The sequence below is a fragment of the Agelaius tricolor genome, unplaced genomic scaffold (genome assembly GCF_023055355.1).
Source record: "Agelaius tricolor isolate 1412-34295 unplaced genomic scaffold, bAgeTri1.0.p SCAF_10, whole genome shotgun sequence".
NCBI classification, from domain to species: Eukaryota; Metazoa; Chordata; class Aves; order Passeriformes; family Icteridae; genus Agelaius; species Agelaius tricolor.
This window is the reverse complement of record NW_027269270.1, coordinates 24,610,868-24,627,459: the sequence shown is the minus strand read 5'-3', so window position 1 is coordinate 24,627,459 and position 16,592 is coordinate 24,610,868. Positions and strand designations below refer to the sequence as shown.

Genomic DNA, 16,592 nt, shown 5'->3' with positions numbered 1-16,592 from the left:
GTACTGTAGATAGCAACTTCCTCACATCAGGATTTCTCTGCAAGACTCTAAAATGAAACGCTGCTAGTAATATGTGGGGAAAGAGAAATCACTACCAAAATCTCTGGTATTTTTCATTGTAGATTTCTTAAAAGTAAGAAAAGAGGTGCTGAGTATAGATCTGCTCCTAAAAAGTTTTAACAGATATTCTCACTTCCGAGATCCCTAAAGGAAATTGTAGCCAGTATGAGTAGTGCAACAGTTAGGAGATAAAGTCAGGCATTATTATACCCACTTTTATTTTGCAAAAACTGTATTTTTTTTTAATTTGCTTAGACACATTTGCTATACGTTTTTGTTGCAAAAACAAACCCTACATAAGCTTCTGACATAATTCTCTATGCTTTTTCCCACCCTTCAATATTTTCCTGCCTACAGCTGTTAGGAGACTCCAGGAGCAAGGTACTAGTGCTTTCTTGACTTTTTATTTCTACTTTCCAACTCTCCCCACCCTGTTGCTAACGCCCATGATACTGCATGTGAGTTAATTTCTATGCTTCAATCCTCCAGTCCTAGTGGAAGCAAAACTCTGCTGGCTCATAAGTCCAAGACCTGCAGGACTGGACACTGGAAGGAATTCTGTAGCAAACACTTGAGAATATAGATGATTTTTTTTTTTTGATACATTATGTTGTCAACGCCATTTTTTTAAGGTTTATTTAAGAGGTTTTTTTTGCTGCCAATTATGCTACTATTCTTTCTGTAAGGATCAAGGCAGTCAAATATGTACCTAAGGGAATTAGGTCCTCTAATGCCATGCTATGGAAATGAGTGGGATTTGAGTATTCAACTCCCTTAGCAGCCCCTGGAAAGAATCCTAGCCCAGACTAACAGAGAAATTGCCATCTCCCATATCCAGTGCATTTCTAGAGTCACTTCAGTATTGATATCAAAGTGACTGGGCATGCCAGCACAGATTCTTTCAGCTATTTCTTCCTTATCTTTATTTTTTTTAAAGTAGAGGTTGTATTGTCATAGTATCTGCAACAATGGAATTGACCATTATTGCTAATAGAACATGTATTGTATTTAATTTCATTACCAGTAACTTAATTCTACTGGGCATAAATACATCATTTTCATGCTGGGGAAGGCAGGCTCTCTTCCCCTGAGTCACTCAGTCTCACTGAAATCAGTGGGCTCCTTCTTGCACTGCTGTGAGAGGTAAGCAGGCAATGCATGGTGACATCTTTAAAACACTTCAGTCACTATCACAGTAGCACTAATCTCCTTTTTAGTGATTGCAAATAGAATGTTTTGCTTTTGGCATCAATGTAACTATAAATAAGTTGATAACTGTGAGTTTCCCCTTTTCCAGAAGAAGCCAGTGAGGAGGAGGTATGAGCCCTATGGGATGTACTCGGATGACGATGCCAACAGCGACGCTTCCAGCGCCTGCTCGGAGCGCTCCTACGGCTCCAGGAACGGGGGCATTCCGCACTACCTGCGCCAGACCGAAGATGTGGCTGAGGTCCTCAACCACTGCGCCAGCTCCAACTGGTCTGAAAGGAAAGAGGGGCTCATAGGCCTTCAGAATCTACTGAAGAGCCAGAGGACACTGAGGTGACTTCATAGTTTTCTGGTGTCAGTAATTCATTAGGAATGACTGCAGACAGAAGTCAGTATTATGTACCTGCCTTATGGAGACAGGTAGTGTCTTCCATGTGAAGGCTTTGTCTCCACAATGTGGGATTGCACTTAATTTTTGGAAAGGTTTCTGCTGTGTCGTCAGAATAATTGGTGGCAGTAGTGTAGAAAGGGCTCAGGTCAGCATGCTGTCTTCTCCTAGCCTTCATTTGTCTCATGAAGACCTCCAGTGATAGGTGTTGTTGTAGCACAGTGAAATTTCCCACAGTGGTGCTGTTGTTAACATACTCTAAGGGTGGTGCCATTTTTACATTAGCCTGTTTGAACCCTCAGTATTTTTTCCCATGGCAATTTAGTTGGTGAAGCAAACATTGCACTTACTCTAAAATGACTCGGGGTGTGTGTTTCAAAGCTGAGATCAGACAGTGCTGGCGCTGGCTGTACTTTGACTCTTTATGAAGGCTGTGTTAGGTGTAATTATAGATCCTGTTTGTAACTCTTGAAAAATTTTATATCAGAAACTTGTGTTGTATAAATGACGTAGTGTGTAATGTAGAGGGAAGTTTCTTAGGGCTGTGAAGTATGTGTACCAGCTCTGAAACTGCATATGGTAGGAGAGGGAGACCTTTTTCCCTTGCTGAGAACCACATAAACCCTTTGGCACATCACGCCTTTAAAGAGGTTTTAGAATTACCCAGTAGGTCTCAGAATTATCCAGTAGTCATTTGGAAATTCCCTATGGCCACAGGTCACATTAAGCAGACAACTGGCTCTCAGGCCATAGACATTTCACCCTTAGTTTATGGAGAAAGTGTTTGAAATAAGCTGTTTATCTCTTGGCTTCTTTGAAGGTAACATTCACAAATAGTTGTGAATGACAATTTTATTTTTCTGTTATGAATTATATGTACTTAAATTATAGCCAAGTTCATAAGTGGTTGTTTAGAGCCTCCCTACTTGGGTTTGTGCAATTGTTTCTATTTTAAAAGGGCTTCACACTGGCTGAAAAGAATTTGATGGTTCATGTTAACAGCCTGAATAAAAGTGTGCTGCGGGCAGGCCTGAAAAAGTTGGTTTCTTGCCATTATAAAAATATTCTAGCACTTCCCATGATGTAATTCAGGCCTTAAATGGGAAGAGCTACAGGTTTTTAAAATGGGTAGTTAGTCTCTAGATCACAGATGCTTTTTGATGTGGTCTATTTCTGAGTCTCTTAAAAGATACTTCCACCATGTACGTTGTCTTTTTTCTTTCTCTTTAACAAACTGTCTGGAAAAACTGTGGCACCTCATTACTTTTATGAAAAAGTTGGGTGAGATTTTGATTTTGCCACAAAAGTGTGTGAGGATAAGCAAGGTTTGGAGTGCTGCTGGGGATAGTTGCAAGGGAGGAAGCTCTGAGAAGTTTTGGTGATGGGCTGTTTATCCAGGTCAGTAGATCTTAGCAGAAATACTGGTGGAATTAAACTCTTGATTTCAACCCTGCTGGTTGTAGTTTTTGAACTGTGCTGTCACCAGTCCCTCAAGCTAGCAAGTTGTCTTAGCTTTGATCCTGAATAATTGTTAAATCTGTCCCAGAAACTACACCTCTGTGCAGTTATTTTTTAAATTTGATACTGTGATTAGTTCTCTGTATTTCATTTTGGTTTTCTTTTGATCTGCTTCCTCCTTGGTTCAGAGTTGATCTGGTGCCTGTTCTAATGATTAGATTTTATCATCTTGCTTGTTCCCACGGCATCTTGAGAACATCATCAAGGTCATTAGTCCAAGGGGCAAGTCTGTCTTGTAATTAAACCTGATGCCTTCTGTTGTGGTGAAACACATTAATAAGAGGCAGTGATATGGCTGGGTTTTCTTTACTATTCTGAACTGAAAGATGGCTGATCCTGTGTTAGCTGGGATTTGCATATCCAGAGATGTGCATGCAAAGTGGAATGGCACTTTCCCATCCTTTTTGTTTTATAGAGCTTTATGTGGCCTACTTTTTTAAGGGCTCCCCGTAAGGTCTCCTAAATAAAACAAGGCAAACGAAGCCCTTAAGGAAATGTTCTTCCACTGCCTGTTGCAGTTTAGTGCTTGCATTGTTACCTTGGGTCTGTGAGCTTTTAGAAACAGACATGCATATACTTGCTGACTTTATATAACCTTTGTCCAGAAAGGAAATTCATTAGAGTAATAAACAAGGGTTCATTCAGAGACATGCAATCTGCATGATGTCAGGAGAGTGCTGTAGTCATTTTGAGCCTGTGCAGCCTCACCCTGAATTAAGCTGACAGCTTACTGTGATGTTGTTACGAAGACTTTTCCCTCTCTACCAGACTCTTAAACCCATTGGTTTTGTGCCCTTTTAAAATTTAATCAGCCTTTCATGCATAGATTTATTGGGGGAAAAGAAGTTCTGTGTTTCTTAAAAACAATGTAACATAAAGCATCTGTAGACTACTGCCTTATTCTGGCCTGTTTGAAGATTACTTTTAGAAAGAGAGAAGTTGGTGGATTGTAGAATTAATGTTGGTCTAGAAATAGATTCCCTTTAGTCAAAATCTTCAGTAACTCTTCTCTGAGCAGTCAGTGTTCATTTCACTAGTTGCTCTGGTTTCATTGTAATTGTGAAAAATGTCCATTAGCATCCGTAGTATGCAGGAAATGTAACCTAACTGCCTTGCTCTGGTTTTGTTTGCACCATAAACAAGAAAAGCTTCTGTCCTTTTTGCCAGTTTGCTTTGCAGGAAAGCTAAGACTTCTCAATACATTGCAGATAAGAGCTTTGGCACCAAAGAGTTCTGTGTTTGACTCCAATGCAGTATCTCATGCATCATTCTTTTTTCCTCCTGCCATAAAAAGAGCACTACTGAGCAGCTAATAATCTCTTACAAATAGGAAGTTAGATTGTTCCTTGATGTAATTATCTTCTAATTTAATAGTTGGCCATTCATTAATGTCTCTTCCATTTCTATATGTTTGGCTCGTCAATGTGCCTGCCTGCTGTCAGACTTTGGAGTCCATTCTGAATCTGTTAATAATCTGTAATTCTAGACTGATACTACTGAAGCAACTGGGAATTTAACCCAAAAGATGTGATTAGTATATAACCAGAAAGTTCTGATTTTACTTGAAAATTTGAAATACTTGACACAAAGGAGACTTGAAAAACCTATGTTTAAGGTGAAAAAATGCACAATTCAGTGATTCAGCAACCTTGACCCAGACAGAAACTAAGTGCCTTGCAAACATGCACATTTCAAGTTGCCTTCTGTAATCCAGAATATAAAAGAAAATAAAAGCAGCAGAAAATAAAATTGTCTGGTTTAAGATTTTTTTAAAAAAGTGTTTCTTAGATTCTTAATGTAAAACTGGTGATCCCAGCAGTTAAACTGAAGTGCCAGTAAAGGCTTTGCCTAGATATACAAAGTTTTCAGAAGTGTGACTGAAGTAACATTTAAATAAAGAGGGTTAGATCTTTCAGCTGTTAATATTTATTAGCTGCTTTTTCTTTTCTATGCTGCAACTAAAACGTTGGCATTAATGTTGTGTTTTATTTATGTATTTTAGCCGAGTGGAGTTAAAAAGGCTGTGTGAAATATTTACTCGCATGTTTGCTGACCCTCACAGCAAGGTAAGATCACAAAGCCTTGGCTCACTCTCCTACATTACTGTGTGTGCACATTTGGCACTGTTCCAAGATGAGTGGCTTGTATTCCCCCTGCCATCTGCTGGGGAAAACTGGCATTTGAAAATTTCCTTGGTTTGCATTTTTTTACAAGGAGGGGATGTGTCTCAGTCTCTCTCATGTTGCTAGGAGCTGGTTACTCCATGCTGCCTGAGGAGCAGCCTGGTGCCTTTCAGAGGTCACCTCCTGGAGCCAGGAGTTCAGTTTGATTTGCACTTCTCTAGGGTGTATTTCTGGTGATGCACAGGGAAGAGTGGTCCTCTAGGGGTCATGAGCCACATCACAGCCACTGGGGTTTGTGTGTTGTGTGGGAGTAGGTGTCTCACCAAGATACTATTCTGATTCTCATAATCAAGGTCTTTAATACTTTGCCTTCCTTAAATCACTGACCTTGGAAGTTAAAGGTTGTGGCATGAATTTACAAACATTTTTAAGAAGTGGGCCACAGAATGGGGATGTAGGGTCTATAGGCATGGTCGAGACTAGTGGATTTCTATGGACAGCTAAGAAAGCGCAGGGAAAAAGGAATATGGAATTTCATGCCCTTTTTTGAGTTTTGCTAGTTGAGGAAAACCAATATGGCTGTGTAAAAACATTAGCAGCTGCATTAAATGCAGTTTGAGAAAGAATAAGTTGTATAAATCATTGTACTTCAAAACCTCTTGGTAAACCAGTTTTAATAAATGATTGTTGAGTGGAAATTCCATGAGCAGGCAGAGGAGCCTGTCACAGGTCCTGCTCAAAATGTGCATTTTTTGCCTTAATTCTACTGTGGGCCAGCTGTCCCACAGGTCTCACCGAGCTTGTACAACTTACCTACCTGTAAGTTCTTAATGCTTTGGTTCCCCAAGGTTTGTGGAGTAGAAAGGGCGAAGGTGTAATTATTTGTTTGCAAAATAATTCCAATTTCTGAGTAAGGTGGGAGTTTATTGCACACTGGGCTCAAGTATATCCTTTGTGGCAGCAGTGATCTGTCATCTTCACTGCTTCTGTAGAATTACTGATACAAACTCTTTAGTTATGGTGTTAAACACATTAACTTTATTCATATAACTGTATATAAACATATGTTACTTTCTTGACTGATGAGACTGAATCTGATCCAAGGCATATAATAAGAGATTGTGTTTAAGAAAATGTCAACTTTGAATGACTGTGTCTTTTATCTGTTGAGAAACTGCATCCTTGATCACTCTGTGTGCTAACGAGTGGTTTGTTTTGTTGCATGGCCTGCTTTGCCGTGGAATTCCCAACAGAGAGTAAGTGTTTCCTACCCCTTCCTTCCTTCATTTGTTACATGTGGTATTTTAATACAACACATTGTAGGCATGTCTTGCCTGATTTTTTTCCCAGAGCAATGTAGTCACTAAAATCATTCATTCATGAAACTCTTATAACAAAATCATCATGAAACTCAGACTGTAAACCCCCTTCCCCTTTGAATATTTTTATTTTAAGAACTGTATTTGTTTTTCTGACACTTGTTTTCTTTATAGGTCTTCAGCATGTTTCTGGAAACCCTGGTTGATTTCATCATCATTCATAAAGATGACTTGCAGGATTGGCTTTTTGTTCTCCTGACCCAGTTGCTAAAGAAAATGGGAGCAGATTTGTTGGGGTCTGTGCAGGCAAAGGTTCAGAAAGCTCTGGATGTCACCAGGTAGAGTACTCAGATGGCAAATGTTGCTGAGGTTTTTTTGGGATTACAGGAAGGTGTGATTTTAGAAATCCAGCAGTGCTGTGTATTTTGAGGGCTCAATCTTGATGAATATCAGAATAAAGGAGAAAAAAGTTATGTCACAGTGTTTTAAGTATTGAATTAAAAAGTCTCTCTTCTAAATAAATAACTTTAAAGCATAAATTTCAAAATACATAATGGATTAATTTTAGCGTTTTGTGGGGTGTATGCTCAGATACCAGGTTTTTTTGATTGTCAGGTACCCGAAAAAATGCAGTATTCAGAATATGAATGGTGCTTTACCACAAAGTTCAGCACCTCTTTCATGTTGTTCAAACACAAATAACAGGTCAGGATAAGACCTTGAATGCTACTGCAGTGTTCACACCAACTGTGTACTCCATGTCTTTTGCAAAGTGTGTCCAGCACAGGATACTATTACAGTAAAGATGAGCTCATTCTAGAAATAGGATAATTAAAAAAGAAAAGAAAAACTAGTCATAATCTAGGAGAAAATAGTGGGGAAAAAAGAGGAGAGAGATCAAAACCAGGTATGAAACCTAAGGACAAGATAAACCAAGCTGCTTCTAGAGATAAGGGAGCAAAGCAGAGTCTGAAATGAAATGGACAGGCATGCCAACAGAAGTGTACAGACAGTAGAGTAACAGTGTGCAAAGATGCTGATTTAGCAGTTTTCTCCAGTATTTTGTCAATCACTAGCTAATCCTTAAGCTTAGAGTTTTTCTTATTGATGGTAAAGTTACCAAGAAGAAAAGTGTGTTGAAATCTGCAATGTAAGCTTTGAGGTATTGAGTTAATTTCATTTATGTTGCATTACATCTTTGCTTTTGTTTCCTTTGGACAGGGATTCTTTTCCATTTGATCAGCAATTTAACATTTTGATGAGGTTTATTGTAGATCAGACCCAGACACCAAACCTGAAGGTCAGTATCAAAAGCCATTTCACTAAAGCATCAATGTGCTTGTCTTAGCTTGTCATGTCAGGCATGTCATAAAGCATAGAACTCATGAGAAGGTAATTATTGTATTATGGGCATGATATAGAAACTGTATTGGCAACTTGGAGACATGTCCCAGGGATACTTCTTCCCCACCATGTGATGTAAGTCTTGTCAATCTGTAGTGGGATCTGTTCCTATGGAAAAAATGCATCTTTGCCAACTCCTGAGCTTCACAAATCCCTTTGCATTTCTCAGGTCAAAGTTGCCATCCTGAAGTATATTGAGTCCTTGGCAAGACAGATGGATCCAACAGACTTTGTGAATTCCAGTGAGACAAGACTTGCTGTATCTAGAATTATAACTTGGACTACAGAACCAAAGAGCTCAGATGTGAGAAAGGTAAGCCAGGAGGATGAAGTAATTGTAGTAATTATTGCTCTTCAGGAAGGAGAAAAAAAACAAACCTGTCATAAAGGTAATGAAAAGTTCAGTGATCAGACTCAAACTTTAATAATTCCTGATTTTACATACCTCACTGTCCAAACAAAACTGTCAATTTAGCCCACACACAATTCTGAAACATGTCTTCATATATTTTTTTACTTGTGTGACTTTAACTACTATTACCATACAAAAAGAGATCATGGTTTGAAAATGTGCTTTTTCTTGAGCATTCTGGAAATATCTCTAGGTTTGTATTTTGTTTAGGTGAAGGCTTTGTGCTTTGTAGACTGAAAGCTAATACAACTTCAGTGTTATAATGTTGTTAAAAGAAAGTAAACAAATCAGTAAGCTGCCAGGGGCTCTCAACCCTTCTCTTTTAAGTGCTGTGTGTTTATCTCTACCTGGAAAAAACTGACACAATTAGGTCAGGCCTGGGTAATAGTTACCTTGTTCTTTCTCTTGCTCTCAATGCAAGTGTCAGGCAAGCTAAAATGGGACAGCTAGTGATACTCATCTCTCCCAAGAGAGCAGCAAGACTTAGCTTTATGGAGCTGGCATCTGTAACACAATTTAAAATTACCTTCTATTTCCAGTAGGAGTTAAAGGCTTTGAGATGAACTTGGATTTAAAAATCCCAGCCCAATTTTAATAATTCCAGAATGTAAAAATTCTATGAGAACTTTACATTATATGCACATGAAATGGTGGCTTAAAATACTAGAATAACATGCAATTTTATAACTTTGGAAATAATAAAATTACTTTTATTTGATTCTGATGAAAAGATTGCTGGATATCAAATGTTCTCCCACACACATGTATGCAGCATTATCCAGCAGCTGAAGGAAGGCTTCAAAGAAGCTGTTTGGGCGTGTGCTGTTTGCTTGCTCATATAAAAGATGATTGGTTTTAGGGGAAAAAGGAATATCCTCTTTTCTGAAGACTTCCTGGAGGGATTATTCACAGCACTGTAACTGAAACTTGCTTCTGTAAGACAATCTCCCTCAGGAAAAAAGGGATACTTTAAATTCTGGACTTAGATCTGGAATATGGATTTGCATTTTAATGTTTCCCTGTCCAAAGTCAGAAAGAATTGATCAGGCAAAGCAGCTGCTTCTGTGCTACAGTCTAGGTGAATCTCAAGCAGTTTATTTGGCTGCTGGGCTGTGAGGGGAAGTTGTAATTATTTTAAGTAGAAATATGCATTGAAAAGCAAAATCTCTTCATATTGCTCAGCAGGAGAAACATTCCACCATTAGGGGTCATCATTGCTGCGTGCAATGGGAAGCAGAGAGTATCTGCTGCAGCTGGAAAATTGGATCTGTGCTGTTCCCTGTGGGCTATGGGGAGCAGGTGCTCACTGTGTAGTGTCCATCCTTCTGTCTGTTCCAATGTCTTGCACAGCTCTGGCAAAACTTCCAGCAAACTCTACCTGAGTGGTACTTGGGCAAGTGCCTTGGGGCTGGCAAGAGATTACTGAATGAAAATTCTTTTTATTAAACCTGTATGTGACGTGGATTTGCCTTTGTTGCCAGTAGTTTCCAAATAAATCATTACACAGTTAAGCTAATTTAGGCTACTAAAAACAAATGCACAGGTGATCTTTATTTCATCATACCATTGCTGTACTATGATTTTATTAAGAACATAGTACAAACCAGAGGCTTTAGAAGAAACAGTGCAGCTAAGGATTTATAAGCAATCATTGGCCATTATCTCTGTCAGGACTGTAGTTAACAGACTTATAAATTTATTATGCAATAGTGAATTGGATTATCAAGAGCCAATCTAGGCAGGTGAAATGTTCTGAAGAACACAATTAAATATTGCCATGTTTTTTTCTGGCAATATAACTTGGGGGGAAAAAAAAGTAGTACTAGTACCTTTTTAGTATCAAGATGATTCATTTAAGCATCAGAAGATTCTGCCCTTGTGGAAGGTATTATGGTGGCATTCAAGATCTATGATATTCTAAATGCAAAGCAGACCATGCCCTCTCAATACTGACACCCTGAAAACTGAGACAGCAGTGGAAATTACTGGGGAGAAGAAGAAGTAATCAGTTTTTTCTTCAGGTGATTGAAGTGCCACAAGAGGTCTGTAAAAAATGTAAATATAGTTTTTCAATAGAATCTGGTCTTAAGACTATCAGTGCAATGAGCTCAGCTCCTGCAGGTGATAGGAGTGCACAACATTTGTGGTATGGAGAGCTGGGTGGTGCAGTCCAGTTTCCAGCTGTGGCTGACTTGGTGGAGCAGTGATGCTGCTGCTCAGCTGCTCGTGGAGGCAGGGACTCTTTCCCCCAAGAAATGGAGTCCCACAGCCAATATCCTCTTCACCCAAGTCTGAGTTACTGAATTCTGCCATAATGCCAGTAATATCTGTGTGGTGGCCATGCTGTTCTGGCTGGGGTTTACCTGGGAGCAGAGGCAGATAAAGCAAACTTCCTCACACTGGTGATGTCTGTCAGTGAGGAAGGCATGTGGCTGCTGTGTGCACCTGGCAATTAGTCATGCAAATCTGGTCCTGTTATAGCAATCAAGGCATCTGTTAAGAACAGAACTGATTATATTTTCAGTCTATACTGAGATTATCCTTTTGTTAGTGATAGTCTGTCCATTACTACTACTTACTGTGTGTGATGGTCATGGAGGTCCCAGCCACATAGTGTTAAGGCACTGGGGAAAAACAGAACAAAAAATATAGTTTAGCTCAAAAACCTTTTCAAACTGAATGCTACAGCTTTATTAATAACTTTGTGTTTTCTTGTGGCAGCACTTAAACACACTTAATGAGCACACTTAACCAATCTGACACAACTTGAACTACAGTTCATGTTTTGTAGCTAATGAGATAAGAAAAAGTCAAAAGAAATGCTGATTTGCATAAAGCAGTTTATGGTCCTGTATGAAATGACATCTGTAGTTAAAACATAAGGTCTGTTATCACAGGGAGGACGTGATGTACTATGAGGAACATGCAATTGATACTAAAGTGTGCATTGACAAAATGTTGTGATTCACTCTCAGGGCAGAAACCACTTAAACTGCTGACAGTAGCCATGAGCTATGTGCAGTTAAAATTATTGTCAAGCTTTAAGTTTAAAATAAAGTGATCTGCAATGTGTTATGGATAAATATTTGTCTTGTTTTAAAGATTGTTAGTACTTGTATGCGTTTACCCTGCATTCAGCTTAAGGTTCACTTCCTGCAAGCAGTGCTGGAAGAAAGGTGAAGACATTTGCCTTCCATGCTGATCAGCAGCCACAGGGCAGGAGCAGGTCCTGCAATGCCACGTGGAGACCTGGATGAGATGTGCTTCCAGTGTGAGGAGAGCACCTGTTGGTGATTCCTGCACATGCAGCCACCTCGTGGCTTTTTTCCCAAGCAGAGCTTATCAGTGGACAGGGCACAGATCAGGATTTCAGATAACTGAGCTGTAATTTCGACTGCAGTAGCATCTAACCTTGTATGAGATGCTTGGCTTTCCTCTGCACTGATTTGTTTCCTGCTGTAGCAGGGTGTTAATTCTCTGGAATTTGTTTAAGATTTGATGAAATAATTTTACAAAAGGCAGGTAATTACCACACAGAAAAGTAACACAATGGCAATGCCAGTACTGTGATGATTGGTCTATGAGGACATTGTAAGTCAGTAACCTCACCATTCTGTTAGTGATAGTGCCAGCAGAGTTGTTGTGCAATCCTTACGTAGGTAAAGTGCTGATTGAGTTTGGATGGCAGGCATGGGCTGTGTGTGGGAAAATACTTTGATCCTGGAAAAGAGCCATCAGTTTGAGAATGGAAATCAGCATAAGGCTTCTCATTTGACTTTGGCCAAAGCCTACAGAAACCTCGTGTCCAAGGTTTGTCTGAATGGAAACTTTTGTTTAACCTAAGTGCCCAGAATTTGCGGCTGTGGAATCAGCTGTGAGGGCACACAGGATCTTAGTGTTTAGGAGGACTTTATACAGGCTGAAGGGGAGTGAGGCCTCCTGAGGTGAAGGGCCAGTGACAATTCTTACCATCTTGTTAATCAGCCCAGCTGTGGTCTAAATGATAAATAACAAGATCTGTATTGCTTGATCAGTATTTGGACTACTAATCTCAGGGCAGAAGAAATTTTTTCCTTTGCTCCAAATATCCTGACTGGCTTCTCTGTTGATGAAACATTCCTATGGTGGTTTTATTTTACAAGCCTGAAGGCATTTTTGCATGTTATGGGCAGCCTTGTGTCACGTGTACATCACGTTCTGCCTTCCACTTATGTAACTGGGAAGACTTTTCCTTTCAACTGTCCCACTTGTCACTGCAAGCTGCCCTTGAATACAGACAGTTGGATGGGTTTTGGTAAGAAAATCCAAATTCATTGCACTGAATCAAAAAGCCCAGGAGGGTGCTTGTATTGCTCTAAGTTTCATGAAGATGAAGCCCTCCTGAGTGTACCTTGAGGGAGGCCCTCCTTGGATTGCTACCACTGGTTTGCAGGTGAAGTTGAGGGATATCCTAAGAAAATGAGTTTGGGATCAGATTTTTTCACTAAAATTGATTGAGGAACAGTTTTGGAATTATGAAGAAGATGAGGAAGATTTCAGAGAAAAAACTGCAGGCCAAGATGCACTTCATAAGCCAAAGCAGTCAATGAAGATGTATTTACTTCTTGTAACTAGTAATCCTCAAGGTCATTTCTTCAGAAATATTGATACTGTCATTTTGATTAGCAAAACCTATCTATCAGTGAAACCTAGATCAAGCAACTTTAGATAAAATATTTCTGTGATATCTGTAGGAGGACCAGTGACAGGAAAGCAAACACTTTTAAGGGAAGGAAATTAGGCTCCTTTGCATGGTGATGCCATGAGACCTCTAAAATCTCTTGGAAGTTTTAATCATCCATCTAGCATCGGTCTGATTTCAGCTGCTCTGGGACAGATGTGTAAGAGCACTCTCAGAGCCTCTCAGTGAGCTGCAGTGGCATTGCTTATCTGTGGTGTTGAGCAGTGAACACTCAATGAACCCAGTGAATGTGGTGGTCATGGCCTGTTACAGTAGCAGTGGCAAAGAGGACAGCTGCAGAAATACTTCTGAATGGCAAATTATTCTAGTAGTCTCCAGCCAACAGGCCCTTGCCTTTCTGGGTCAGAGGTTTCTCTAGCACTCTTGCAGTATTCCTGCACCAGACTTGTGCATCTCATGGACTCCATGATGAGCCAAGTTACCAGAGCACCACCAGGCATTAGGATTTCATTTCAGACTTATGAAATCTGAAATAGGACTGCATCCATATTGCTGAGGTCAGCCTTTTAGCCAAAGAATATTCCAAAAAAAGTCAAACTCAGTTTAAATGCCCAGAGCAACTTCTGTCAGGCATTTAAAACATAGTCAGTGTTAGGAAAAATAGTGTAATGCATGAAAAAAGGCACCTGGTGGACTGTAGTGTTTACTTGATTTAAAGCTATTAGAACAAAAAGGATCTCTGTGTCCTAGCTGTGTTTCCAAAATAGTATCCCTCATTTTCTGTTTGTTTTGAACTTGATGCTGCAGAGCTATGAGAGCCCAAATGTTTTTAGTGTACGCACTGTAAGGAAAATGGCTTTCACCCAGTGTTAGTGGCCTGAAAATGGGGATGTTCTTGTTGGGAGCATGGTGCCAGGCTGGATTTCCTTAAACTGAAAGCAGTTTGAATACACATACTCTGCACTTTGTTTGCTTGAAAAGCTAGTGCGTGGTAATACGAGAGAAGAAATGGCTTCCCAGAATTTGTACAGTCACACTTATGTATCTGTGAACAGTATGTTTGTGTGTATATGCCATTTATATAAGCACTCACACACCTACACAGGTAGAGGTGATGTTTCTGTATTGAAAATTAAGTCTAGAGGTGATGTTTACATGATGCATTGCAGAGCTGTTTGCAGTGTGACAGATAATTCTGCCATACTTCCTCTAGCATTTCAAAAATCCATGCAGATTAAAGTGCATGTTTTCATTCCAAGTCATATGACTTCAGTAGTTCTTCTTCTTTCTTAGTTTATATTTGCCTGAGAATTTAGACTTCTATTGTGCCAGGTTTATAAGTAAAGTTCCTCAGTAGTTAATGAAAGGTAACCTATGTTTCTGGTCCTGAAACCTGGTTTTGCAACATCTACCATTTTATAATGAGCAAAATTACTCAGGGTCGCCTTCATCGAACTTGATTTCTCGGGTCATATTTGGTTCTCAAGAAATAATGAACATTTTTGCCATGGTCTTTTCTGTGCCCAGGTTACAAAACAACAGCAGTCATGAATCATAATCTGCTGTAGAACAGTAATTCAAACGTGTGGTGGTTTGGTGGTGCATCTTTTTTGCTGTCACTTTTCTGAGATGCCTTTGACACTTGTAATACAACTATTTCTGACTTGTAAAAGCCTTTTGTGGTGTATAAAGTATGTACTGTGTAAAACAGAATAGCAACATGGATTTAATCTGTTTCTGTATTTAAATTTGTTAAACAAATTCTTCCTTTTCAGGATGTGGGTATGAACAGCATATGCTAATACAAATGTTTTGGGAAAACTGTGTGTTTAAATACTTGTACTCAAGCTAACATGCTTGGGTTATGATAAACTGCTAAAGCCATTTATTGCTTCACATTGCCATACCTGTGATGTGGATGTTCTTGCTCATCTGACTGTAGGCCTGGAAAAGGAACAAGCAGAAGGTTTGGTAGATAGTTTGTTAGTTCAGTGCCAGCAAATGCTTAATTGTGTGCTGGAAAGTACACTGAAATAACACTTGTTTAGAGCTTGCAAACTCTCAGTAGATGTGAATAACTCACTTAACACCAGCTACTCATTGGAGAATTGCAGCCATGTGCCAGTGTGTGCTAATGCAAGCTGCCTAATGTGCAAGTGCTACCCCTTGATCTCAGTGGATCTCTATTTGATCTGCAGTTTAGTATAAATCAAAGTGACATGAGAGAGAGCTTCTCTCCTCCATTGTCCTTAAGTTATTAAAAACCACATTTTTCTTAGACTAGATGGTTATGCGTTCAGAATACAATTGTGTGTGATGCATTCAGAATATAATTGTGTTTGTCAAAAGTGATGAGTAGATGTTAGTGAGGCTCTTCCCCAGACTGATCACATGATAAAAGGCATTTATAGGCAGTGTTGGTCCATCAGACTGATGTCCAGACTGGAGACAGGAGTTTGCAAGTTTTTAACCATAACCTTCTCTGAACTTTAAGATCTCTGTGAGGGCAGGTGCAGGGAGATGCACCTATTGCCCCATTCCTGGCTGGCCAGATGCAAGTGCCATCCCAGTTCAGCACTGCCTAGACTCTACCTCAGCAGAGGTTTTCAAGTGTCTGTGGAGGCCACCAGGAGGTTGCCAAAGCAATGCCTTGTAGAAGAACTAAGGGATCATGTGTAAGCCAGAGAGCTGTGGCCAAATTTAATTTTGAATTTAATTTCAGCTGCCCTCTGCCAAAAGGAATGCTCTTTTGATGACATCAAATAATGCTTTTTTTATTAGTTTCTGTTACTTGAAATGAGGCGAGAAATTGATCAAAATTCTTCTGCAAAAAGATACCACGTGTACTGTTTAGGTGACTGAATTGAAATCAATGTTTTCTTTGAATAATACCAACTTTCCTGTTTGTCAAACCCAGACGATGCATAGTTGGGTGGGTGAGGATTTGCCAGCTAGGACAACTACAGCGTCCTCAGGGCCTGGTGAAGGAAACTTGGAAGAGAAATGTAAACAGGTAGACTGAAAGCCTTGTGCACTAATCACACTAATTGTGTTTGCAGTCTCAACTCAACTGTCTAGCTGTGTAAAGAGACCTGGACTGGGAGCCTGAAAAAAGTGTGTCTGTCTGAAGTAATTTTTGGCTTTGATGTGTTTTTCTGTTAACTCTCTTGTTGTAGCTCCTCATAAAGGATCAAGATACAAAGTCCCCTTCTTTTATGGGGCTGCCAGTGTTGGGAGCCCATCACCAATAGATGTTTGAGTAACTTGGAAACTGCCTTCATGTAGCTCAGGCAACTATCTGCTTGTTCTGCTTGGTCCACTGGAGCAGCAGCAGCAGCAGTCATAAGGCACTTCTATTAACCCTAGGTCACTGACCACATTTCCTTTCTAAAATCAATGGATTTTTCCACTTAGCCTTGATCTGTTTGCTTAGTAAGCCCAAAAGATTACCCAGACATTTTATTATAATTCTACAAAG

General features: G+C 39.6%; 1 protein-coding gene across 1 annotated transcript in view; it reads left to right on the top strand.

Moving 5' to 3' along the window:
* Positions 1–16,592, top strand: part of CLASP1 (cytoplasmic linker associated protein 1) — a 170,912-nt gene that overhangs the window by 118,340 nt on the left and 35,980 nt on the right. The window contains exons 26-31 of the mRNA XM_071435252.1: positions 1,358–1,602; positions 5,178–5,241; positions 6,552–6,554; positions 6,792–6,955; positions 7,839–7,917; positions 8,191–8,334. Coding sequence (XP_071291353.1) covers positions 1,358–1,602; positions 5,178–5,241; positions 6,552–6,554; positions 6,792–6,955; positions 7,839–7,917; positions 8,191–8,334 — 699 coding nt within the window. The remainder of the gene's footprint in view (positions 1–1,357; positions 1,603–5,177; positions 5,242–6,551; positions 6,555–6,791; positions 6,956–7,838; positions 7,918–8,190; positions 8,335–16,592) is intronic.